The sequence below is a fragment of the Chiloscyllium plagiosum genome, unplaced genomic scaffold, assembly GCF_037043375.1.
Source record: "Chiloscyllium plagiosum isolate Xiang-an unplaced genomic scaffold, Cpla_swu_hap1 HiC_scaffold_37, whole genome shotgun sequence".
In the NCBI taxonomy this organism is placed as follows: domain Eukaryota; kingdom Metazoa; phylum Chordata; class Chondrichthyes; order Orectolobiformes; family Hemiscylliidae; genus Chiloscyllium; species Chiloscyllium plagiosum.
In genome coordinates this window covers 86571852-86599766 of record NW_028270175.1, presented here as the reverse complement: position 1 = coordinate 86599766, position 27915 = coordinate 86571852, and the positions used below count along the sequence as shown (strand labels likewise).

Sequence of the window (27915 nt, the reverse complement as noted above, 5' to 3'; positions counted from 1 at the left end):
AATGACCAGCTGAATGCCAAAACTGTTGGCATCCCCAATGTGACCCTGCAAAACTGGATGATCCAGGATTATCTGCTGATCGAGAAAGTGAGCGCATGCACCCTCATCGTTTCCGATTGCTGCACTTACATACCGAACCCCAGTGAGGACATCAGTAACCCAGCCTGGCATATCCAATGCGCTACCACTGAACTGCTCAACCAAAAACCGAAATGGGACCTATGGAACTGGGCAAGAACTGTGACAGCCTGGGGCACAGCCTTGCTACAGGGATTCATATTCGTCATTACTATCATAGTCGATATCGCACTTCTTTCATGGCTATTAAAATGTGTTTAAATCGCCAGAGTTTGTGCTTCAAGGTGCTACCCCCGTCCCCTTACCATGCATCAATGAAGGCCCACTCGAACAATAACTTTGCAACTGACACGGAATAGGCAGCTTTGGACTCGGACTCCAAATACTACCCAACTGATGCTGGCCCGACCACGTCAGATAACCCCCTGGTTCTTGCGACACACCCCCTTCACCTCAAACCCAGTTATCAGAAAAAAACAAATAAAGGAGGAATTGTTAGAGAAGAAAAACCTACTCTGCCTGCCCACTACTTGTTTGCAGAAGCCATGTCGGTTATTAAGTAAACACAACATACGCAAAATGCCTCAACTTGACCACAATCAGCTAAGTAACAAAACAGCAAAACAAGCCATTTTCTAAACGGCTTCCAGACTCAATGAATACACTATTTAGATGATCTGACAACAGTATTCCTAGCTCACAATAGCATCATCTCTACCGAAGTGATGCAAGGACATCCCCAGTCGCCTCAAGTACTGAACCGCACAAAGCCTACCGAGACTGAGTGACACCTGATTCGACAGAAGATTGCACACCACCCTGCATAAGCATTGAAACGAGGATACTGGAGATGAGCACCTGCACCAGACGAGGAACGGACACCCCTGTTACAATTACATTCTTTTTTCCATTCAATATAATTTAATTCATATTGTCTTGGAATGAACAATGCACGACTGGAACACGGATGTAACACTATGCACACTACTTGTATCGACAACACGGGATAGAGAATCCTGAATTACCTGTGCAGTGTGTCCATGCTGTACCATTCCTATCAATTTCTCTTGCCCATGATATCGTCAGAAATAAACCAGTATTTGTCTATTTCACAGATCTGTGTGTGACCTATTTTTGTCATTGACGGTTCTCCACCAGTATTGCTTTGCCATACATAAAATACTTCGTTTACCAGTTTTTCTGTTCAGTGCTAATCAATAGATGAAATTACATATTCGCATTTGTCTGAACTGAATCTCATCGGGACACTCCCATTCTACAGTCTGGCCAGCTTATCCTGTTTCCAGGAGGGTTTCTGCTTAGACTCTGTTCAATTAAGCCTTATTGTCCTCAACAACCCCATTGCATTTATTCAGTAACTGTGCTGGTGTCAAAAAACACAGACTCTTCATTTTTTCTGTGCATTTGTCTACAACGTGGTTTGACAATAGATTTCATAGCAGACAAGACAATTCATTCGGCACAAAGACAAATACGTTCCGTTGGAACAAACAAGCTCCGCAAATGATTGCTGGCAGCCTTTATTATATTGTTGGACATCAGCAGTACATGCAGATTATTGTCTTCTACAAGGTGGAGAATGTATTCAATCTACCATTTACAGTGGCGATATGTATCAATCAGACAATGCCATTGGTTTTATATGAAGCGATAGAAATGTGCAAAAATCGTTATTATTTCACTTTTGTAATTTGCAGCAGACAATTAAAGCAATGTCCTTGAATGAGTCAGCATTAACAGAAATAGTCCGGATTTTCACTCAGCTGGGATTGATGAAGCTCTGTCTTATCAGTTGGCTCGTTACACGACAGGGCACCGCACAAAACTGGCAATTCCACAGTGATTCCCTCTATCCTTAGCAATTTTGATGTACCCGCCTTCACCCCAGTCTGTTCCCCAGCTGGAAAATAAGAAAATCCATTGGTGTTGGAATCAAAACGCTAATAAAAGAGACATGTTTGGAGAAGCATCTGTTTTAACTCTGGTATACAATTGGAATTATTTTAGGGACTGAATTCTGGAATTACTGAGCTAGATAATGAGTTGTAAAGAATAAGTTGCATCAGGCTGGAAAGAGTCAATTGTTTTCTTTTACATCAATTGCTGATCTGTACAGTACGTATGGACTCACTACACAATTTAAAATGGCATGAGGTGAGATCCTTATCAGGGATAGGTCTGCAGCTGGAGTAGATATGCAGGGGAAAGTGAATAGGGACGAGTGAGAGCTTTATAGATGGCCTCCTGGAGATTTCCTTCTTGCCGTATGGAGGAGGAGGTTTTCTCAGAGTTTTTTTTACCATCATCGTTCTGATATTGCCTCCTACAGGATATCGTCTGTGCAGAGCATGTGTTGATTTGGGCACAGGTTACCCAGTGTCTCCTGAACTGCAACGATACCTCGGCCTTAAAATTTGTTCCATATCCGGTTACCCTGCCCAAATCACATTTCCAGCTTTACCAAACTATTCCAGCACCCATTACACTGTAATACTATTAAACAACACTGTCTATGTTTTTATAAGCCACCCACATACTTTTTACCACTGGGAAATCATGTAGAAATGTGAGTATGTGTCAGTGTGTGTGTGTCTGTGTCTGTGTGTGTGTGTGTCTCTGTGTTTGTATATTCACCCGAACCACAGGACTTATTTAATCAAACATTTTGTATCCAATCTCGCCCTGAAGATGTGACTGCTTCTTCCAAGCCTGACTGCCATGATTGTAATAACGGCAGCCAGCGACTCCTCATGGAATAAATCGCTGAAAGGAGACAGACGGTGGTAGTTGATGGAAAATATTCATTCTCGAGTTCAGTTACGAATGAAGTACTACAAGGATCACTTTTTGGATCCACTTTTTTTAGTCGATTTTTATATAAATGAACTGAATGAGAGCACAGAAGGATGGTGGATTAATATGCGGATGACATTAAGTCCGTTAGAGTTGTGGACAGTTACTAAGGATGTATGGATTGCAGAGAAAAGTAGATAAGCTGAAGAGCTATGACGAAAGGTGGCGAATGCAGTTTAACGCGGAAAAGTGTGAGGTGATTCGGTTTCGAAGAAATCCAATGTAATGGGCGAATAGTCAGATTCGTGCTTGTGTGGATGAGCACAGAGATCTCGGTGTCGAGGTACATCGATATTTGAATGTTGCCTCCCAGATTGATAGGGTTATTGAGATGGCATATGGTGTGTTAGCTTTGATTGATAGGGGGATTCAGTTTCGGAAATAGGAGATCATGCTTCAAGCCGGACTAAACTCTGTTGCAACGACACTCTGGGTAATGTGCACAGTTCTGGTCACCATATTACAGGAAGAATGTGCATGCTTTGGAACGGGTTCAGATGAGATTTACTGGGAAATCGCCAGTTATGGAGGGACATATAAAAAGGAAAAGCTGAGGGAGTTAAGGCTGTTTTCGTTAGGAAAAAGTTTGAGAGGTGAATTAATTGAGACACAAAAGTTAATTAAAATATTTGATAGGTTGGATAGTGAGTGGCTTTTTTCCTTGAATGGCGATGGCTGGCAGGAGGGCTTTAACATCAACAGTGATAGATATTGGACAAATGTCAGTGGTAGTTTCTTCCCTCAGATTGTTGTAGGGGCTTGGAACTCTGCCTGCAACAGTAGAGGTATTGCCACATTTCAGAGTATTTAAATGGTCATTGGTCAGGCATATGGACGAGAATAGTGTTTGTTACATGGGCTTCAGATTGGTTCCACAGGTCGGCACAACATCGAGTGTTAATTGGCATGTACTGGGCTGTAAAATTCTATGTTCTACGTTCCAAAACTGGGGCTGTTAATCTGATCCCATCAGTGCTCTAGTGACAAGTGATTCTAGCTTTGTCCTTGTTTCCCTGTGAACAGGTTGTACAGTTGGGTTTGGGATCTGACTTTGCCGCCCATTTCCCCAGTAAATTGTCTTTTGTTGTGTATAGCTGTTAATTTTAACCGTATGTTTGTAATTTGTACTGGTAAGTTTAAAAAATGGTTGTGATTCAGGGATAATGACACTCTGATGCCTGCCTCTGTATGAAGCAATCCTTCAGTCAATAACCGTACACTTGTAAGTGCAGCGTTACTTGGTGATGGGATACCTGCCTCAGACGTTTTATTAGATATCATCTCAGACAGCACAACCATTAAGCCTTCACTTCCAGATAAACACAGTGTTCCGTGCTCGCTGAACAGATACACAGTTTGCAGCACAGAGACAGGAAATTCATTCCATGTCACTGTCCCTTCTCCGTCTATGATCAGGTGTTTATTATTTCATAGAGTACGGACCTGTTTTTAACCAGCCAATAGTTCATACCATCCTCAATTCCAAAACCAACCACCAGCACTTCATCGGTTACATATCCATTGCAATTTTCATCATAGTAAACTCCTGTAAAGAGATACATATTAAATGGTTTATCTGTGAAATATTTAATTCGTCTTAATTTAGCTTTGATTAATGAACACTGACATGTATGTTTTTACTAATTATCTTCAAATTGATCGTCCTCACTCCGCACCATTACATCTGTTGACTTTAATTAATGTTTCCCAATGACATCGCCTCTGCCATTCTCACTTCCTCTCGGCACATCGTTCAGAGTCATAGAGTTTTATAGCGGAGAAATGCTTCGAACCTTCGATCGAAATCGACCATGCTGAGCACATATCCTCAACTAATCTAGTCCTACTTTCCAGCACTTGGCTAATATCCCTGTAAACCATTCCTGTTCATGTACCCATCCAGATGCCTTTTCTAATGTTGTATTTGTATCACTCTCCACCACTTCCTCTGGTATTTCATTCCAGACACGTACCATGTTCTGTGTGAAAACATTGCTCCTCAGATAACCTTTAAATCTTTCCCTTCTCACCTTAAACGTATGGTCTCTAGTTTTGGACTCTACTTCTCTTTATTCGTCCCATACCCATTATTGTTTATGAACCTCCACAAGCTCACCCTTCAGTCTCTGTCGTCACAGCGAACAAGGCTGCAGCCTTCTCAGCCTCGGGCGAAAGTGAGGACTGCAAATGCTGGAGGTCAGAGTCCAGATTAGATTTATGCAGGTCAGGCAGCATCTGAGGAGCAGGAAAATCGACTTTATCAGGAAGGACTTTTGCCCGAAACTTGATTTTCGTCCTCTTCAAATGCTACCTGACCGGCTGTGCTTCTCCAGCAAAACTCTAAGTTGGACTCAATGCAGCTTCACTCAAACCCTCAAATACTTCAACCCTTGCTCAGTCCGTGTAAATATTTTCTGGATCCTTTCAACTTTAATAAAATCTTTCTCATCGCAGAAAGTTCAGACTTTAACATAAATTTCTAAAACTGGCCTTACCAATGTTCTGTGCAGCTGGAACATGACATCCCAAAGCATATACTCAATGCACTGACGAATGCTGCTTTCACTACCCTGTCTCCGTGTGACTCCAAAATCATGGAACTATGCACGCGGGCCCCGAGGTCGTTTTTTTTAAAATAACACTCCCTCAGGCCCTGAAACTTACTGCATACATTTCTTTACTTTCTTTAATTGTCTCCATTCCATTCCTGCTGGCACTGGACCACCATCCCTTTTCTAATTTAATTTCCTTGTTCCACCCAATCACAGACTCTCTGTTTTCCAATTGAAGGTCCGACCTTGATTACGATCTTCCATTTTTTATAATTTTTGCTGTTGTTTTTCTATCGATGATTGATATAGTATCTTGCTGAGATTATTTTCGATGTAGAAATATTTTACCAGACATTTGCAGAACACACTGACCATGGTATCTGACCGTGAGAAACAATTGTTTGCTGCCATGTGTGTTAACACATTCTGATAACTTACAAAATCCTACACCTGGAGTGATGAAGGAGCTCCACTCTGCAATCAGTATTTTCCAGTTTGTGGGTTGTACAGTAGAAGTGCTTTGTGATTTGAAATGTTGATGAAGTCAATAGGGAATAGTCCTGCACATGGAGACGATCTGTGTCATCATCACAAGGAAGGTGTGCAGGCGCCCACCTCCCTGTTCAGACCACCGTCTCTGCAAGTCATCTCGCGTTGCCACACGAGAGGAGATCAAGAACAGAATAAAAACAGCTGCTGAGAGAAGAGGTGGAGCAGAGAGTGAAGGACTCTCAGCTGGACGCGAAGAGATTTCAAGTCGAAAGTCTCGCCCTTCCTCTTAATCCAGATACAGTGCGTGTAGCGTATTCAGTTTACAATTAATAAAACGCTGACTTGTGCAGGCACTCAGCAGCACATCAGGACAGTTACACCTCACTATCAGTTCTCTTAGCTCTCGCACAACGCTTTGAGCTATTTGCATTACTCTGAATGGGAGCAAGTCCATTTCTCATTACCATTCATGAGCTCAACTTGTAGCATGGTCTAGCTTTAACTCGATGATATCTGACAGAACTGGACGGCATGTAACACGGGGGGAGTGTCGGCAGGAACAAGGGTAAGGGTCATGGTCCATGGTGAACTTTGCAGTAATATTAATACCAAAATAGTGACAGTAAATGTGTCTGTAGATGTATGATTTCTAATACCATTTCTTGAACAGTCGATAATCTGATTTAAAGACATCGTCCAGTGCTCTGCGACTTACCTCCTTTATAATGTTGAAAGGATTTCAGACTTGCATTAATCACAACAGACATCGGTCCTATCTCTCTCACTGATTGTTCCAATGCTGCCTCGCCTCCCGAAACCCATTTGCGGTCAGTGATTTTAGCAGCAATTTTATCTGGCTGAAATTTGCAGTAGCGTCCATGCTATATTTTAAATAAAATGTTCAAAATGAATACTCATTAAGGTCATAACAAAACTATTTTTTCTTTGCTTAATACTTTTCTGCATTCCGACTTTGGCTGCCAATTTATTTTCCCAAACCTCTGCGATATTTCTTCACTATTTGTTTAGAAAAAGGTACATTTTGCGCGACTTAGCACGAAAACAAACCGTCTGTTCCAACTCGTCCACGCCGGTCACATATCCTGACGTATTGTCGTCCCATTGTCGACCACTTGGCCCTGAACACTTCCAATCCATATACCCATCTCCGTACCTTTATAATTTTGTAATTGTAACAGCCTCCGCCACTTCTTCAGGCAGGTCATTCCATACATACATGATCCTCGGCGCGAGACAGTTACAACTCAGATCATTTTTAGGGTTTTCTTGTGTCAAACGTAATATTTATTGCTCAATGTTTTCGAAGCATTCTACACTGAGACGAAGCAAATGTATTACAAATGACTTGAAATGTGAGAAAATAAAAAAAAGTGCACTTTGTCTTGACAACTCAATATCCCAATCAAGCTCACCATCTAGTTAGCTCAGACCGAAACTACATTAGAAAGAGTTGAGCCTCTTCACACTTTTCGGTCGACTCAGCTGAAACTTGTGATCATACAGTAGTGAATTAAATTCTTCACATGCAGATAAACGTTTCCCAAACCGTAAATAATTACATCATTAGAGTAATTGGATTACAACTAATTAGTATTAGTCTCAGTACCTATTCAAATATTTCCCCATTCATCTTAAGGCTCTGCTCTCAAGGTTTGGACTCTGATCCCATGGCGAAAACATTCAGCTCTTCACCCGATTCATGTATTTCTTGATTTTATAAACCTTGATAATGTCACCCCTCAGCATCTGTTCCTCCACTTGGAGATAAGCACCAGACTATTCAGTCTCTCCCGATAACTGAAACCCAATCCCAGCAACATCCTTGTCAATATTTCCTGCACCCTGTGAAAGTTAACAACATCCTCCCTTTAACAGAGCAACCAAACGTGTGTGCAGTTTTACAAAAGTGGCCTCGCCAATGCCCTGTACAGCTGCTATAAGACGTCCCAATACCTGTACCAATGTTTTGAACAATAAAGGTAACTGTGCCAAATGCCTCCTTCACCATCCTATCTGTCCTCGGCTCCACTTCCAAGGAATTATACACCTGCAGCCCTCGGCGTCTCTGAAAATTCTTGCATGTTGGAAATGATGGAGTATATTGATTGTCTAAAGTATGGTCTCGATGCCCGTGTTTAAACGAAAATTGGAAAATTATAAATGTGGTGACTTTGCTACACTCTGATGGAAGTTAAGAATCTGGTCAATAATTTTCAATTACTTCTCACCAATGTTGCAGTTACTTCAGTTTCAGGACACAGGGCAGAACATGATGCCAACTCTGGGGTGAGATTGATACTGGGAGTGATATCGAAATGGGTGGGTGTGTGTAGCAGGAGGAATTGCCACATACACCGAGATTTACTTCCAAAATGGATTAAAATGTAGTTGTGGCATTCTGTGTCAGCGTTCATTCAAACTTGGCTTGGAGAAGGTGTGATGAGCTGCCTTCCAGAACATTTGCAGAAATTTTGATCGGTACTATTCTGTTCGAGAGGGAGTTCAAGGCTTTTGACCCAAAGTCGGTGATGGAATGACCATAAATTTCTGAGCAGGAATGGTAAGTGATTTGAGGGGATGTTGCAGGGAGTGGTGTTAACTGTATCTACTACGGTCCTTGGCAGAAGTGGTCTTCGGTTTGGAAGGTTCTGTCTACAGTCAATCGGTCAACTTCACAGCTGTAGCTCGTGGATTGTATATACTGCTATCACTTTGTGATGATATTGGAGGGAATTAATATTTGTGGATTTGATGCCAGACAAATGGAGTGAATGTCCTGGATGGTGTCAAACCTTCTCAGTGTCAAAACATAGAACACTGAACAGTGCAGCACAGTGCAGGCCCTTCGGACCCCAATGTTGTGTCAAACATTTATCTTAATCCAAGTTCAACCTAAATACACACCTCTGAAATTGCTGCCGTGCATGTCCTTGACCAGCAGTCGCTTAAATGTTCTTAATGTCTCTAACTTTACTACCAAAGATGGCAGTGCAGTCCACGAATCGAAAACTCTTTGTGGAAATAACCTACCTCTGATATCTTCCCTTTACTTTCTCCAGTGACCATAAACGTATGACCTCTCCTGACAGCATTTTTCCTGGGTAAACGTCTCTGGTTACCTTCCACTTCTTTAGCCAAGCCATTTATAAAAAAAACAACAATCCTTAATCAAAAATCTTTCTCCAAACAATCCAAAATCCTATATCTGCGAACAATATTCAGTACCTAGCTGACCACAGACGTAAACCTACCTAGATAATAATTTCCAGGTTTTTTCTCTATTTACTTCCCTGAAGAGAAGTACAATATATGCCTCCCTCCAAACATGAAGAACTACTATGAAGAGATTGGATTCAAAGATCATTGCCAGAGGTGCAGCAATCTCATTCCTCACTTCTCGAAGGAAATGTGGATATATCTGATCCGGCCCTCGGGATTGAATGATACTCATGCTTTCCAGAATTTCCACCATCTCCACATTCTTAGTATGAATCTGCTCAAGCCTATTAAGCTCCTCCCCAGTATTCTCTCTAACATCAAGCTCCCTGTCTCTCATGAATACTGTAGCAAAAGAAAACTCATTTTTCTCCTTCTCTCTCTCGCCACGTTCAGTGCTTAAGATCCCTCCACTGGCTTGGATCTAGATTACGCTCTCTCAGATCATTCTCTTATTCCTAATATACGTGTGCAAAACATTTGGATTTTTCCAACTCCTTCCCGCCAAGTCTTTTTGATGCCCCCAACCAGCTTTCCTCAGTCCATTTTTGAGTTCTTTCCTTTCGACCCTGTAATCTTCAAAATTTGCGCCAGATCCCGCTCTTCTGCTCTTGTCATCCACGGCGCCTTTCTTTTACAATTCCACACCGGTCTCATTGGGACAAAGTTATTCAGCACAGCAAACAAAATGCTCCATATTTCTGTTGTGCATTTCTGTAAAGCAATTATTCCTAATTTACATTCCACAGGTCCTGTCTAAGAGCAGTAAAACATCCCATCCCCAGATTAAATTCACTCTCATACAGTCAGTTTCTATTCCTCCCCATGCCGACCGCAAATGTGAGGCATTTTTGCTCTCTGTAACCAAAATGCTCTGCCACCGAGGTATCTGACACCTGGCCTGGCGAATTGCCTCGCACCAAATCCAATATTGCCTCCCCAGTCGGCATATCTACTTCTTGCGTCAGGAATACTTCCTGGAAACACCTAACAAAATCATCTCCATCCAGATAATCTGCACCATGGATGTTCCAATTAGTATTGGAGAATTTCAAATCACCCTTATCAGCAATTCTGTTATATATGCACGTTTCCAAGATCTACTGTCCAATCTGTCCAATGTCTACAGCAGACAACCAATAAAATAACTGTTTCTTTCTTTGTTGTCGGAGCTGCAGTCATCCAGGGAAGTGGAAGTATTTCACCATATCCTTGCCTTTTGTTTAGTTGATGGAAAGGCTTCAGAGATGTTGATAGTGTGCGATTCAGTAATGGTTAAATTCTCTCCCATGTTGCATTATGTCATTGTCTGGCACTTGTCTGTTGAGAATGTTGTCTGTCATTTATCTTCGCAAGTGGAGATATTGTCCACACTTTGCCGCATTGGACACAGATTTCTTCAAAATGTGATAAATTCAAATAGTGCTGACAATCGTGTAGATATTCCCTCTGCGTACCTTTTGGATAGAAGGCCAGTGACGAAGCAGCTGAAGATGGCTGTACCAAGAAGGCTAGACTCAGGAACGCCGATCGACATGTCCTGAGCAGAAAGATATCAAATAACTGCAAACACCTTCCAGTGTGTTCGATATAATTACAACTAAAGGAACCTTTTCTTCCAATTCCCATTCACTCCATATTTTCTTGGGCTCCTTGATGTCACGTCAGGCCTTGATGGAAAGGGGTGTCATTCTCACTTTAACTCTTGAGATCATGTCGTTTTCCCAACTGTGGAGTGTAAATTAGGGACTAAAGGTGTAATGAATCACAAGCCGAGTATTGGTGCTGGAGTCCAAACTGAGGCTGCCAAATTGGCAATTTATAATACTGAGTAGTTCTGATCCCAATGCCAATATAATTCATTCAGGGGTGAGTGAGGTGCTCAACATGAGAACACAACGACATGCACATGTGTTCAGCATTGCTTGTAGATTTAGAGGTCGGGAAATATCAAGTACCAGTTGAGGAAGGGTACACCTGCTGATATGTGACCTTACTGCACCACATCCCACCCCAGCCAATCACACCCCTACACAAAGCTGTGTTGTGATCGTCACCTCCCCTCCTCTCACTCAATCACTTACTGTTGGTCTGTTACCCAAGATCAATGCCAGCCCTCAGGTTATTGTTGTACTGAATGTTACTGGAGAAAGTGAGGTCTGCAGTAACTGAATGTTACTGCCTTACTGTTGAGCAGGGCCACTGGCCTCTGGCTGGTAATGACCACACCTTGGCGCTGTCATTTGTGCAAAGCCCTTCTTTTGTCCAGCTCAGTGCCCGAGTGACAATACGTACACTGGGGCTTCATGAAAAGAGGAGACTCTGTTAATGTTGACTCACCAGCCAGTGAGTGAGAGGCCATCACCTCCATAAAACATAGCCAGAGAATAGGTTGAGTTTAGACTGATGCCCAGTCACCAGATCATGTACACCTGTGATATGAAGAGAGTGTTTCTTTCATTCAGTTGTTTATTTGGCCAATTAAACGCTGCATTTTGGAGAGCAGAGTGGATGGGCTTACAATGAACTTAACGTCTGCATGGCCTCAGATTACCACAGGAACAATTATTCAGTGCTGACACAAACCCAAAACAAAAGCTACAGCTGTCCTGGATGATAACGCACAAGTCATCTACAATGAGACCAGGCATGAGAGTGTGGAAGAGCTGGGGTAAGGACTTGAAGAATGAACTGAAGAACAGGGGGTGAAACTATGTGACTTTGAGACAAGGAGCTGGTATTTGCAAGCAAGAGGCTGATCCCAATCAAATCCAATACTCGGGGCAATTGTTATGCGTAGAAACACAACAACGGCTTCTGGAGGCACAGCATCAACCGTAAAGCAACTTACGCAAAAATGTTTCCTGAGTAAAAATTCAAGCCAAGTTTCTTAATTACACACAATATGCCAAATGACAACCCGGCACGTTGCACGGTAAATGACATTCCTAAAGAGTAAACACCTCTCTTAACAACGGACCATATTTACACACAGACCTACCAACGACATGAGCACATAATTCGAAGATTTCTCATCAAACGTTTATAACTTCTTATAGCTCATACTCCAAACGTAAGTTGTTCCTTTTCATGTAAAATTGCAGCTTAAATTAATGTGACTGACCAGCCCGATGGGGCATATGGGAGAAGCAGACAGACTAAAATAATTACCTTTATTCCTGACTCTTCAGACCTGTCCTTCGCTGTGTTAGTACTTTAACTGTTATAGTGGATGGTGCACGTACCTGTCTGAAGGAAAGAACATGCTGAAAGTTCCGTTGATTCAGCTGAACGTCACATCCACATGCTAACTCACAGTATCAGAGAATCCCCAGAGTGCAGAAAGTGCCCATTCGGCACTACCTTATCCCTGTAACCCTGTGTCTCCCATGGCTGACACACCTAACCCATAATTCCGGGCGCACTGTGGTTAGCTTAACATAGACAATCCCCTAACCTCCACATCCTTGAACTGTTGGAATGGTGCACATTAATTCACAGAAATGGAAGTACTCTTAACTCCTCAGACAGATTGTCTGAGGGTACGAGGTGCTGAAGGATTATATAGTCCTTGCTAAGTGCTCCATCATGGACATGCTGGTCAGGCATGTGTCCCCTTCTCTATCACCGTCGGAATGAAAGTCGCCCAAGCTTTGACAGCATCTTGACTCCGCTGATGCCTTGGTCACAAAGAGGCCTTGTTGGACCTCAGCAAAGTAGATGCCACTGATGCTGCTGAGCATGACATTGGTCCAAACACGATTCTGTTGTTACCACGAGGCTGGTTTAGATATCGCTTATTAATGCAGTCACTGCAGTTGCTGCCGGATCTTGTACTGGGCCTAAGCTCCATTGCTGCCTCCATGAATCTGTGATGGCGACCTGCACTGACAGGAATCCAAACTCACCTTCTCCCAATCTCCATGTATCTGTGCTTGATACAGATCATGACAGGAACCCGAAAAATCCTTTCCCCTCTCTCCATGAATCTGCGCTGGATAGCGTTACTGACAGAATCCAAACTAATCTTCACTCTGCCTCAATTAATCTATGATGTTTGCAGTAATGACAGGAAACCAAATTCACCTTTTCTGCCTCCATGAATCTGAGCTGGATAAATATACTGATAGGAAACAAAACTCACTTCCGCTTTGCCTCCATTAACCTCTGCTGGATACAGACAATAACAGAAAACTGACCCACTTGCACCCTACCTCCATGAATCTGTGCTGGATGCACATGCTGCCAAAATCCCAGACTCACCTGCACAGCTAATTTTGTGAATCTATGGTAGATACAGATATTGCCATGAACAAAAACAGATCTCATCTGTTGCCTGCACGAAACTGTACTGGATATGGGCACTGCCAGGGACCGAGACTCATCACCGCCTGAGCAGCCATGAATTAGCGTCAGGACATGAGCCATCAGGAACCCAAACACTCTCGGCTATCTCCGTTGTGAGTCCATGCTGCTCGACACACTCACAGGTTTCGCTGGTCTTCACCAAGAGGTAATTAAAATAAACTACAAGAAAACTTACAAGCGAACGCAGACAGGAGAGAAGAAATAAAATAAAACGAAATGAGAATGAATCCCGACTCCACCACAATCTTACTAGAAGTCTTGGGGATTTACCTTTCCTATGTAAGGGTAAGTTTCAGCAGAGTTGATGCCTTGAAGTTGAATCACTAGATCAAAGGCTGTCAATGCGGTTGAACCAGAGAATCCAATAGGTCCTTTTCTACAATCAATCAGATTCTGTTCACTGGAGAAACCAGTTTTCCATGCCTTTTTGCCCACTGTCCTTCCATGCCACCAGTTGCACTGAAAGCCCAGGAAGAAGGACATTGACTCTAGTGTTGACAGAAGTATAACCACATTAAATCATATTGATCTAAAAACGTTATCCAGTTTGCATCTACATTCATATGGAACACAGTCTCACACTAATGTTCTTAGTCTAAATGTTTGTTCAAAATTCTCCGAATTACACAGAATCTGTGAATATCGGTGTGTCTAGGTTCGGATTTGATTTGATTATGTATTGTCACGTGTCGCGAACAAGTTAAACCATTTGTTTATGAGCAAAAGAGGCTCATGATAGTATGCGACGATGAAGAGATCAAAAAAGACTTGGAAAAATGTTACATTGCAGAGAGTGAGCACAAGGCAAATTCAATGTCAGCAAGATCAGTATGATTTGAACAAGAGAGTCTCATAACCGTCTAATAACAGCTGGGGAAAAGCTGTTCCTGCACCTGCTGGTGGATGTGTTCAAGCTTCAGTGTCTTCTACCTGACGGAATGCATGTAAGGAGTACATTACCGGGGTGAGTTAGGTCCTTGGTGATGTTGCCTGCCGTTTCGTGGCAGCGAGATGTGTAAGTGGAGTTCATTGATAGAGTATTCGATTCCATAATGGTCTGGGCTGCGCACACAACCTTTAGTAGTTTGTTTTGATCCTGAGCTTCGTAGTTGCCATAAATGGCCTTCCGGACCCAGACAGTATGCGCTCAAAGGTGCAACTGTCGAAGTTAGTGAGGGTCCTTGTGCACATGCCAAACTTCCTGAGTTCTCTGAGCAAGAAGAGGCGTTGTTGTATATTTTCCAACGATACAAACACATGGTATTTCCCGGAAAGATTGTCCATTATGGTCAGTCCAGGAAATTTGACATTTGCCATTCTCTCAACCTCATTTCCATTGATGTAGATTGAAGCGTGTTGTTCTCCTTTCCTTCTGAAGTCAATTATGTGCTATTTAATTTTACCAAAATTGAGAAAGAGAGAGAAGCTATTCTCATTGCACCACGTCAATGATCTCTCTATCTCCCTTCTGTCTTTTCATTCATCGTTGTCAAATTTCCCTCCTGTTACAGTGCTGTCATCAGTGAACGTATAGATGGTGTTCGTTCGGGATTCGTGGGTGTAAAGGGAATACAGTAACTGGTTGAGCACTGATTATTTGGGGACGCAAGTGGTGAAGGTTATTCGGGAGAAGGTGCAGCTGCCTATCTTCAATGATTGGTATCTGTGGGACAGACAGCTGCGGATCCAGTTGCAGAGGATAAAATCATGACCAATGTCACAGGGTTTTGAGTTCAATGTAGAGAGGATAAGAGTGTTGAAGGCAGAGGGGTAGTCAATGAGCAGGAGTCTGACAAAAGTGTCCATGTCGAGATGTTCCAGGGGTGCAGGGCGAGAGAATGTTTCACCCACTGTGGACCTGTTACTTTAAAAGGCAAATTTTAAGTGACATAGTCAGTCTGGGAGAATGGAGTTGATCGGGACCCTCACCAGCTTCTCGAAGCACTTCATGATTATTGTGCTCAGGCCACTGGTCGGTCCTCATAAAGGACAATGCATGAGTTTTGTTCCCTCACTTACGAAGATGATGGTGGTCTTATTGAAGCAGGTTGGAACTTCAGCTTGTAGAAGAGAGAGTTTGAAGATTTCGTAGGATTTTCCGTGAGCTGGTCCACACTGGAGCTGAGTGCTTGGCAGGGACAGTGTTTGGGCCAAGCAGCGTCCTTAGGGTAATTCCCAGGAGGACTGATCTGATTTCTACAGCAGTGACTAACAACTTGAAGCATTGACATGTAAGAGGATTATTTGATTATGAAAAGTCTTCTTCATAGCAAAACTTGTCTCATTATTCAATTTCCTCTCTTGACAAATTCACAAAATGCATTGGCTATCAAGGGAACATGGCATGGCTCTCAGAGAGGGACAGGATGAACGCTGTTTCCGATTGGTTACAAACGACCATGGTGTTCGATCAGACCAAATAGCATCTCAGGGCAAGATGCACAGGCTCCAGTTGTATAGGCCTTGCCCATGAACTTTGGCAACAGGCATTTGCTGATCCACATTCCAGGGATCGACCATAGTCTGGTGCGGGGACGGGAGGGATGCGGTGGGAAGTTGTCTTTGCGTCTGCAATCCAGAGACTTGGTTTCAACAGTCCTTTGGCTACAGAGTGACCAGTTCGGGGATTGGGGAACTGTTGTCATTGGAAGAAGAGTTTGCAATTCTTCACCTCTGAGGACTGTGCGTTGAGAGGTCTGGGAGATTGCAGTTGTGCGCGAGGATGGGTGATAACACTATATGCAATGACGAACAAAATGAATCTTGGATGGGAAGGGATTCCATAAAGTTGTTGGATGAGCTGTGACGGTGATAGCAGCACAGCCTTACCTCTGCAAACCTTGTTCCTCTTCCTTCCACATACGACACCAGGCTCTCAGTACACACATTGATCCTATGTGACCCATGTCGTTAGACATCATGGTGCTGCAGTTATATTAAGCCTTCTCTCCACCGAGAGGGAAACAGCCAAGTGGAAGGTCAAGCTGATACCATTTATCGAAAAGGATCAAATAACGTACGAGGTTTGTCACGCTTGCCACGAAACCTCACTTTCCTTCATTGTCTCAGATTTAATGTATACCGGTTACTGGGTTGGGCAGGAAGGATCGGACTCCTTGTTGCTGCCTGTTAGCCCTGCAGTGGTTTGTTCAGTCAGCCTCGCAGCATTTCTGTCTGGCGGGGGTGAAGGCGCTCTGACAATGCTGAGCAGAACTGGGCAGCAGTTTGCAGGTGGAGGCTCAGCCACTTCTATGATATCTTGAGTCTGGGTCTTCGGAGTGACCTGTGTGTGCTTCCTCCTCCAGCAGGACACTGTCCCTATTACTTGTGATTAGAAAGTGGCACCTCGACTACAGGCCTGTGGAGCAGTGGGCGATGGGGTACAGCTTTGTGGCCATGGCCAGCAGACGCTGAGGGTACTGGGTCTGCTTCTCCATGGCAACTGCCAAACTGTACTTGGAGGTTAGATGATTCATTGATTGGGATATCTGGGTCCCCACAGTGTATCTGCATCCCTGTCGTCTTTCAAGTGTACATCTCTGTCTGCTGCATTGCTGTTCCCTGGTACATGTAGATGTTTGCCGACACCACGGTCTCTTCTGCCCGTACCGGGTCGCTGGCAGCCCTCCGAGTGCTGTGGGAAATGACACAGTGAGGGCTTACCAAACTGTGCTCCCACCCCCTCAATAGCTCACATTCCCAGGGAGCTGGTGGTGTGTGCTGGACGCAGCCTTACTGATATTTCCTCTGAGGCCGCAATACTTTCATGCTCAGAGAACGTGGAGGTGTCTTCTTTCCCTGCGGAGCGAGAGTAGATGCTGATCGAACCGACAGAACACGAGAGACAGAAGTTTCTGGGACCAATGCAAAGACACACTGAAGAATTAATGAGACTGACAGAGTGCTAACAAAGGAGTGATGAGTGGCATTTACTCGCTTAGTGGAATGTGGGTGTATCATGTTTTCTTGTGAGAAACAGGAGTCACTCCTCACAGGTTGAGGAATCTGGTGTCAGACACCTCTCCACCAATCCAAGAGCTTTCTGCCCTCCAGTGTTCTCTCATCTCCTGGAATGACAGAAATGGAAGGATTGAGTGAAAGATTTAAGTTTTGCATGGCTGTTAGTGTTGGTACATGCGGGAGGTATTCCGAGGTAGTGAAGTGGCAATGCCGATGCGATGTTGGTTTGGAAAATGAGGAAGACGTCAGTGACAGAATGAATCTGGGTAGGAGGGGGTTCTGGGGCTGGGGTAGAGTGTGTCGGATGAAAAAGGTGGGTGGTCACAGAGATTCTGACTAATAGCATTCTTATGGCATTGTTGGTTGTTTTTCTGTACCATTCTCTGGCATGTTCGAAAACATTCCTATCTGAGCAGGGCAAGGTTACCATGCTCGTGCTCATTTGGGTTCACAGCAGCTTTTTCATGATGGCTCAGCTCCCAGGATATCGGGCGCTAATCAGGAATCTCTTGAATTGTTCCGGGAAGAATGTGTGTGAAGATTAGACTCGGAGCGGATATGCGGGATGTTATAGCTGCATTGACGTAGCTAATGAGATGGTTATCATAACGATAGTGAGAAATCTCACTGAGCATCGTGGTGGTATCCCTCCCAAACATTCAATGCAACTGACACTCAGTGAATTACAGTATAATCCGATCTTTTACAACTCCCATTTGTACACAATACTTCATATACTTACCAGCAGGCTCTGCTCTCCTGTCGATCCGCCTTGTCCAGTTGGAAAGAATGATTGAGAGAGGTACAAGGCCCAACAGAAGTGAACTATGAATGTGGTTTTAAAAGTTGGGGTGTCGAGCATATGATCGAATATTCTTTGAATAAGACTGGACATGGTATCAGAAGGAAGCTTGGCACTGCAGCTTGCAACATTACCATTGTTGAGTTGTGCCAATTTACATCTGAACTTATATTTATTACATCGGAATTGTACTGGTAGACATCAATTTTACAATCTAATCTAACCATTGAATTTGATTTTGAAGTAAAATTTCTATAGATATTATGAGTAAAAGCACGAATATTACAATTGATACATATACCATGCTCCCTTGCCTGACCATAACCAATGCCAGGAAACAAATGCAACAAGAAAGCAGGAGAAGCAATTTAGATTAAAAATGATCTTCTGAAACGTAGCCTTTCCTAACAATTCCTACAAGCTGATCATAACGTCCAATCCTGTTGAGAAGTTAATGTCTGCACTTCATAACCTTGAGAGCTTTTTCTGATTTTTACCTGGTTTTTCATTGGAGTAACTAATCCTTCTCTACGCCAGTCAACAGTTGCAGTTCTCAATTGAATGTGACTTTCTTCAGATTCACTACTTTCATCTCTTTCATCAGTTTCAATTTCATTCATTGCTTCAATTCGGAGAAGTCCATTCATGAGCTTATTCAACTCTTCATTAGTCTGAAAATTCAAACACATTGGTGAAATGATTGACTTTTAGTGGTGATTATGTAGAAGAAGTGTCAATAAAGTAAGAGAGCGACATTCTACATATTCGCTGACTTTAGCATGAAGTGCGGTGAAAGCAATGAGGGCACTCGTTACTCGTGTTTAATCTTTGACTGAATAAATGAGCAACAGGCAAATAAGTGACCATCCATTTCGTCCCAATCCAATATAAAGCTGTGTGAGAAACTTCGAGCAGCTCAAATATCTCTGCTCGATCGTTCAATTACTAAAATGGTAGGAGCTTTATACATGTATTTCATTTTGCAAGAATCAGTTCGACAGTCGTCTCTGATCATTAAAACCTGACAGGTCAATTTCATCATGGAAGGATAGGTTACGTCACCTCAGATTGGTGGGGTTTATTGGTGTTGAGATGAACCTTCCCAATCAGGAGGATTTCAAGTTTCATCACCGGCCTGACCTGATTTCCGGATAACACGTTGGCCTTGAGTTGGCCTCATGGCCCTTGGACCATTAGATTTTGATGCGAAACTCAGATTGATCATTTTCATGAAGATACTGGATTGGAATGGTTAGAAAAGGACCATATTTCATGCTATTCATCATCACATAATTTATCATCCGGAACTGTGGATGTCTGCATATCAAACTGAGATTGCAGACTGGTATTGAATCATCTGGTGGGAGGGGTACATGTCGGTTTGAAAGGGGATTGAATATGTCCCATCCTCTGAGTAATAAGCTGGGCCCGAGGTACATGCAAAAGTCCGAGTTGCGGCTGCCTTTTTGCAGGCTATATGGAGCATGCCTTGTTGCAGTCCTACTCTGACCCCTGTCAAAGTTCTGTCTCTGATCCATTGATTGTTGCTTCCTACCCTCACCCAGAATTAGAAATAGTAATCAATTTCACTTCGAATTTCCACCCTTGTCCCAACTTCACCTGGGATCTCTGAAAATCTTCCTTTCCTTTCTTGATGTTAATGTTTCCATTTAAGGGCTAGACCATCTACTGTCTCCCACAGTTACGTTGAACTACGTCTCCTCACACCCTGCTATCTGCAAAGATTCCATTCCATTTCCCAGGCTCTCCACCTGTACTGCATGTTCATTGGTGTCACCACCCACTGGGGTGTTTATCCTTACCTAAGGACTCCTCTCAATGCCGTTGACAGGCTGTCTTACTCAGTTTGCGCAATTGTTTCCTCACCCATAAGAACATAGGAAATAGCAACATGAGTAGACTAGTGGCCCCTCCACCTTGCTCGATCATTCCATTATGATTGACCCAAAATTGCCCATTTTCCCGTTCCTTCATTTTCATTGTTACACTTGATTCCCCTACCGCTTAAGAATCTCTCTCAGATTCGGCATACAGAAAGGCCGAGTGTCATAGAGATGTACAGTATGGAAACAATCCCTTCGGTCCAACCTGTCCATGCTGACCAGATATCCCAACCCAATCTCGTCACACTTGTCAACACCCAACCCGTATCACTCCAAACCCTTCCTATTCATATACCCATTGCAAATGCCCTTCAAATGTTGCAATTGTGCCAGCCTCCACCACATGGCCTGGAGGCTTGATCCATCCATGTACCACCCACTGTGTGAAAACGTTGCCCCTTAGGTCTCTTTTATATCATTTCCTTCTCACCCTCAACCTGATGTGGCACTGCATGACATGTCTTTTAAAATTCCAAGTGCACACAATATATCGGCTTTACTGTGGTAAAAGAAAAACGTTTTTTCTCTTTGTTCACTTATTAACATTTGTGTGCACATAGGTCCAGCAAGTTATTAAAGAGGCAAAACAAATATTTGTCTTTAATGCAGAGCAAAGACAGTATCAAAGTGGGGAGGTCTTGTTGCGATTGGACAAACACAGAAGGCACTGTGATGAGCATTGATTTCACTCGTTACGGAGGAATATTTGGAAGGAAATTTGAAGCAGGTTAATCAAAACTATTCCTACGAAGAAGAGGGTTATCACAAGAGAAACATTTTGACAGACTGGGCCCACTCCACAATAAAGTTGAGGAGAATAAGTGCTGATCATACTGAAACAAATAAGACTCGAGGGGGATTGACAGGGCTAATGGTGAGAGGATGATTTTCTTGATGGGAAAGTTGAGGACAGAACCAAGGCCTGGCGTAGACATTGTCGCTATTATTTACTTATCTATGCGACTTAACTCTGTGATCTGCCTGTATTGCTCGCAAGACAAAGCTTTTCACTGTGCCCCAGTACACGTCACATGAATTTCAATTCGCTTCAATTCAATTCAATTCAGTTCAGTTCAGTTCAGTTCAGTTCAGTTCAGCTCAGTTCAATTCAATCCAATTCAATTCCATTAATTTATTTACAATTCATGGAATACTGGTGTAATGCTGATGTTTTTAGTCACATTTTTTTGAGATGCCAAGAATAGGGGAAATGACCAACTGTCCTGAGGAGCAATAATAGAGAGAGAAGGATCATGTACTTCAATTTGTTTGAAATGCAGGTTAGTTTAACGGCTGTCGGATAAAGTTTAGTCAGCGATAGGTTGGGCGGAGCCAGAGATCCAGCAGACTCAAGAAGAATATTGTTGCCGAAAGGAGCAGCTTCCACAGTGCAGAATGCAACTCCGGCTTCCAGATGTCATAATGGACACCGTCTGTGAAGACTCAACAACATAGAGGTGTATCCATAGTGTGACTGCAGTCCATAGAGGGAGCTCAAGCCAGCCAGTGTTGTTTAATGCAATTTAGTTGTACAGAATCTGATCGTGCAAGTGAAGAGAAATTATCGAATCAGGGGATTGTTTGTCATTAAACTTCTCTTCCGCAGAGAGAAATGGAGACTTGAATTATTGATAATATACAAATTTGAGAGAGATGTTTTTGATTTCCAGAGGAGTTACGGGTTATGGAAACCTGAAATGAGAAGGAAGGAATCAACAATTTGGAGTAAAGTGAGATCAGTCATTGAGTGTACAGAATGTGTGAGTCAGCTTGGAGGACCAAATGTCCAATTGCTGCTCCTGTAGCTGAATATAACTTCACAATTATATAGCTTCACAATTTCACAATGACCAAATTCAAATAGATCCCAGACGATACATCCTGTACACACCAGAGCTGCAAATATGTTCATTCCCACTTTAGATGTGCGTTTTCCCAATGAGTGTTCGATGTTGTGTTGTTCTCATATTGTCCTCCCATATCATCCTCCTGTTGCTCTCCTCATACTGAATAAAGAGATTAATATAATCAGGCTGCAGCATCTTTCATTTATAAAATTATACAGAAGCATTAAAATCCGCTTGTGAAACCTGAAATAACATTTTGCTGTCAGGGTCCATCCTCCCACCCAGATCGGAAAATTATTAATCAGGTTCCCCTCACCCCACTCAAAATAACGCACCCATCGCAAAACCTGTCGACTGCCAGTCTGAGAGATTCATGCCGAAAGTGAATTAAGAGTAAAATTGCTGAACAAGCGGATGGTTTAATCGACCGTCATGAATGACGTTGACAATGGATACGTTATCTCTACTACCACCTGTCCCTGTCTGAAGTAAGATGAAGCCAGTGGCAGGCAGGGAATTCAATAAGCCACGTCCTTGCGAAAAATCCGAGGCCAATACATGGGCAATTACTGTGCATGTATATACCTTCTTATCCTGTTGTGTGAGAGACCTGCCTTCAGCTGCCAGCAAAGTAAAGTCGGTGTCGTCAAAGAGACGCTTCATTGAATGGGCCGCTTGGGATGATCAGACGCCTTCCCCATCCCTCTGTCTCCAAGTTGCCTACTTACAATTGCCTCTTCAACAAAAAGAATGGATCTTAATCTTCTCGAGGCAGGTTTGTAGTCTTTGTAGTAAATCCATCAGGACTGCAGCGGGATCCTAGTAAATTAAGATACACCAAGTCGCTACTGATTCACTTTGTGTTTGGTCAGTTCTCTAATGAAGTTAGAAACTTGGAGAATACCCATTGAATTTTAAGACCAATATTTTCTCAATGTCATTTCACTCAACAGATACCTCTCATTGACTGCAGCTACACATTCTCAATCTCTGGCAATTGTGTGCAGACCATTCCTATTCTGAGTGAGCTTAACATTACAGACTCGCCTTTTACCTTGGTGTACTGGTTCCCATGTTGTGATTTCCAATTTTTCCAGTCTTCATCCAATTTCGAATCAAATGTGCCTGTTGAGGCTGCAGCCAGAAGACATACCGCCACACTGCCCAGAAAGAGCCAAACGTTCAGGATAGACAACCTAATAGGCAAAACCAGTGGGCTTTAGACAGGGAGTGGGGAATTTTCAAGTTAGCTGTTTCCTTATTCTGAGAAGGAACAATATAAATTGTACAAATAATACAAACAATAAAATTCCAACAATTCATCCAATACTGAAAGTTTAATGTAATTCAACTTCATGAAGCATCATCAGTGGAATTGAATCTTCCAGCACTAGATTGATCAAATTAATGACATTTCAAATTTAAAACCAATTATTGGAAAGAACACGGTAAAACGAAATCATACTTTTCCATAAATTGCCTTCATGTGATGAAAGTTATTCGACTCACGGTCCACAGGTTTAATCAGTCAACAGCTCATGTCGTAATGATTACATTGCATTCAACCTTACATTGAGCAATGAATCCTTCGAAGGCATGACTGTACGTTTAGCAACAGGAAATAAAGAACAGGTGGACATATTATATTGTTATCTTCTGTCACTTTAGACAATGCAAAAAAATGCTGAAGACGACATGTAAATCGCGGGTTGAAAGGGAAGGAATAAATTGAACCAATGCAATCAAAATGGAAAGATACCGGAAAAAAAATCAAACTGATAAACCTAGTATGTCCTCAGTAAAAAGATAGAATTAATGATAGAATTCCGAAATGGAATGTGTGCAGCATTTTTAAAATGTTGATGTAAAAAGTCACAAAACAATGGGTATGACAAGAAAGTTGTTTCAGAGGAGTGGTTTCAAAATGGTCACGGAAGGGATCATTCAACTGAGTATTCAAGAATACTTCATGTTTAAGAAGTAAACGAATAAAGCGGAGGGAATTTGGCCAGCTCGTTTGATAGGCTTCAATGTGAAAAGGGAAAGTTGAAACGAGAGGCAAACATTTGTGTTTTTCTTTGCACAGAGGCTTGTACATGCCTGGAAAATGCTGCCAGTTGAGGTGCTCGAAGTAGATGCAATGTCGAAGTTAAGAGAAATTTAGACAGACACATGAACAGGCAGGATATGGAGGGTCACAGAACATGTGAAATCAGATGAGATTAAATTAGAAAAGCATCATGGTAGGCGCAACCATGGTGGTCTGTAGGGCTAGTTTATTTGCTGCATTGTTTCATGTTTAAAACCATCGGATATCAGTGAAATAGTTAGAAATGGTTTTCTGGATGACTATGTGTGGTGATGAGAAAGGAAAATAAGTCTCTGGTGGGTCTTATCCCTGTGTTGCTTAAGAGCGTAGATGGAGAGCACAAACCAAGAAATAATGGGATTTTGTAAGAAACGTATCGAATAAGTCATTACAATTTTAAATTTCACGTTGATTGGATGAATTAAATTGACAAATACAAACTTGAGATTGAATTCATGGGATGAAATTATAAGAGTTTTTCGAAGAATACGTTATAGGATCAACTGGAGAACAAACTATTTTCGTCCTGGTATGTATGAAACGAGACAGGATCATCAATAATAATCCAGTAAATGATTCGTTCAACAAAAGTGGTCACAGCTTTCCAGAATTTCATATGCAATGTAAAATAGAAAATCTTGTATATCAAGCTAGTGCCAGAAACTGAAAGAAGATCAAGCAGAAGAAGATGATGACAGCGTTTACCTCAGTGGGAGATGGAAAAAAAGGTGAGGTAAGTGACTGGATAAACAGTAGGAGACAGTTAAGGTAAAAGTTAGGTATTCTCATCAAGGAACTGTTCAATGGTGTAGATTATAAGAGAACAATGGACCATTTATGGCTAAATATCAAATTCACGTCTAGTCTAAAGAAATTGATCATCGTCTGTGCAAACATCGATTAAGAGATTAAAACAATACGAACTGACAAATGACAAATATTGATGAAGAGAACAAGAAATGAATGTTAATGACAAATAAAAAAAAAGAAATTGAAAGCAAGGACTTTAATACTTATTTAAAGGAAGAAGCTAGCTGGAATATTGATTATTTCGATGGTGAGATTTGCCCATGAATAATGGAAACTACGAAAGTTTGAAGAGAGTTTGAACAAATATTCAGTTTCATGTTAAAAACAACAAACCAAAAAGATTCAGAATCAAGAAGTAAAGGGAGGGAATTACCTTGATTACTGAAGGAACAATTACTCATAAAGCAAATGAGATTAAAGTCTGACATTTGATTGGGTCTGACTGATTCGATCTGAACGTTTTAAATATAGCTACTGCAGTGATAATGGGTACAATAGTGGCAATATCATGGCGGTTCAGGAATTGTTTTCGCTGATGGAAATCTGCAAATAGGGCAATTCACAAAAAGGAGAATATTAGAAAATTGGAAGATTTATGCAAGTTAGGAAATATGATGCCATTGCCTAAAATACAACAAAGAGTAACGACTGTTATCGCACAGCAACAGGCCTATCGGCCCTACAAGCCTGTGTTGACACATATTGCTCGTCACCAATGAATTGTCTTCACTTAGAGGAACCATGACCCTCAACCTCCATTCCTATTCTTGTTTTCGACCAGGTCCATCTTGAATACTGCCATTGTGTCTGCTTCCACCAACTCTTTCAGAAAGCGCTCTCAGAACTCATCACTTTGTGTGAAATGCTTGCCTCTTTTAAAATGCACGCCCGCTACGCATGTTTCCCAACGTAACTGACTCCTCCACCCTGGGTTAAAGGTCTCCTACTCACTATTCGATCCATGCCATTCATGTCCTATTTTCTGACAGGTCACCCCAAAAAGACATAAGAGACAATCAGAGAGGTAGACAAGGTGGAGACTGACAGCCTTTATTCCTCAAATGGCTAGCACGACGGGACATCTTTAACACCCCAAAAAGCAAACCCAGTCTCCGTGATAATGTACATAACACATAGAAAATTACAGTACAGCACGGACCCTTCGGCCCTCGTTGCACCGACCTCTGGAACAAAAGTAAAGCACACAATAACAAATTCATTCGTACGTTTTCCAAATGACCATTTAAATGCCCTTAACCCTCGCGCGTCAGCTGCTGTTGCTATTAGTGCGTTCCACAGTCTTTCTATTCTCTCAGGAAAAAAACTACCTTCATCATTCGTCCTATATCTGCAGCCCCATAATTTAAAGATGCCCCGTCGAGCTAGCCATTTGAGGAATAAAGGTTGTCAGTCTCCACCCTGTCTACCTCTCTGATTGTCTGTTATGTCTCGATTAAGTCACCTCTCAACCTTCTTCTCTCTGACCAAAAAAGCCTCAAGTGCCTCAACCTTTCCTCATAATACGTTCCATCCATAATGTAATCTAATCTAATCTAAAAACCAGCCAATGTTCACGTAAATCATGACTGAACCCTCTCCAAAGCTTAAACATTTTTCTTCCAATTCTGTGAGCAGAACTGTACGCAATATTCGAAATGTGGCCACACCACAGTTTTGTACAGCTGCTATGTTACCGCGTGGCTCCGAAACTCAATCCATCTCCCAATAAAAGATAACACAGCCGTATGCCTCATAAAGAAATTTCTTAACCTGGATAGCTATTTTCACGGATCTCTGTACATGGACACCGAGATCTCTCTGTTCATCTACACTAGCAAGAATCTTACCATTCGCCGAGTAACCTTTATTCCTGTTGCCCCCTCCAAAGTGCGCGTTACTTTTGCGCATTAACCTACGCTTGGCACCGCAGCCCAGCTCTGCAGATTATCTTTCTCCCTCTGTACCTTGTAACATGCATGAGCACTATCCACAACTCCACCGACCACAATGTCACCCGCAAATTTACTATCATATGCTTGTCCGCCCTCATCCATATTATGTATAAAAATAACAAACAGCAGTGGCCCGAAAACAGAGCCTTGCATTACACCATTACTAAATGAATCCCAGTATACACATTTCCCGTCAACCGCCTCCCTCTGTCTTCTTTTAGCGACCAATCTCTGATCTAAACCACGAAATCATTCTGAATCCCATGCTTTCTTACTTTGTGGAATAACCTACCATGGGGAAACTTATCAAAAGCCTTACTGAAATCCATGTACACTGCATAATCTCTTTTCCCCTCATCCAACTCATTGGTCACCATCTTATAGAACTCAATAACGATTGTGCGGAATGGGCCTCCCCTGCGCAAAACCGTGTTGACTATCCCTAATCAACGGATTCTTCTCCAGATGATCATAAATCCTGTCACTTATACCCTGTCCCAACATTTCACTCACAACCAAGGTAAGGTCACCGGTCTATAGTTATCAGAGTTGTCTCTACTCACCTTTTGAACAAGGCGAGAACATTTGCTATCCTTCAGTCTTCTGGCATTATTCCCGTAGCTAATATCAACATAACGAAAAAAGCCAAAGTGTTTGAAATCTCCTCCTTGTTTCCCAGGAAATCCGAGGATAAATCCCATCCAGTCCATGAGACGTATTTATTTTCAAACTTTCCAGAATTGCTGCACCCCCTATGTATGTACCTCAGTCCTGTCTAGTCTCTTAACTTGCATTTCAGTATTCTCGACAGCCTTTCGCCATAGCCAAAATGTCCCCCATACCAGGCAACATGATGGTAAGCCATCTCTGTACACTCTCTATGGCATTGACATCCTTCTGGTAGTGTGGCGAACAGAACTGTGAATAATATGCTGAGTATGGCCTCAAAT

General features: G+C 42.4%; 1 protein-coding gene across 1 annotated transcript; it reads right to left on the bottom strand.

The window, feature by feature from the left end:
* Window positions 1-1631: 1631 nt before the first annotated feature.
* LOC122547413 (procathepsin L-like) lies at window positions 1632-27675 on the bottom strand. Its single transcript, XM_087980687.1, has 6 exons — window positions 27529-27675; window positions 18861-19034; window positions 13872-14060; window positions 6712-6877; window positions 4396-4498; window positions 1632-1999 (listed from the first exon to the last, which is right to left on the bottom strand). The coding sequence occupies exons 1-6, from the start codon at window positions 27673-27675 to the stop codon at window positions 1900-1902; spliced, it is 879 nt and encodes a 292-aa protein (XP_087836813.1). The 3' UTR covers window positions 1632-1899.
* Window positions 27676-27915: the final 240 nt, after the last annotated feature.

What these genes read in the sequence shown, in the direction of transcription:
- LOC122547413 (XM_087980687.1), bottom strand. Translation starts at nt 27,675, where the DNA reads ATGGACTGGATGGGATTTATCCTCGGATTTCCTGGGAAACAAGGAGGA. An exon ending in CTTTCAACATTATAAAGGAG is followed by an intron (nt 4,499 to 6,711) that starts GTAAGTCGCAGA and finishes ATCTCTTTACAG; the next exon opens with GAGTTTACTATGATGAAAAT. An exon ending in TATTGGCTGGTTAAAAACAG is followed by an intron (nt 2,000 to 4,395) that starts GTCCGTACTCTA and finishes CTTATTTTCCAG; the next exon opens with CTGGGGAACAGACTGGGGTG.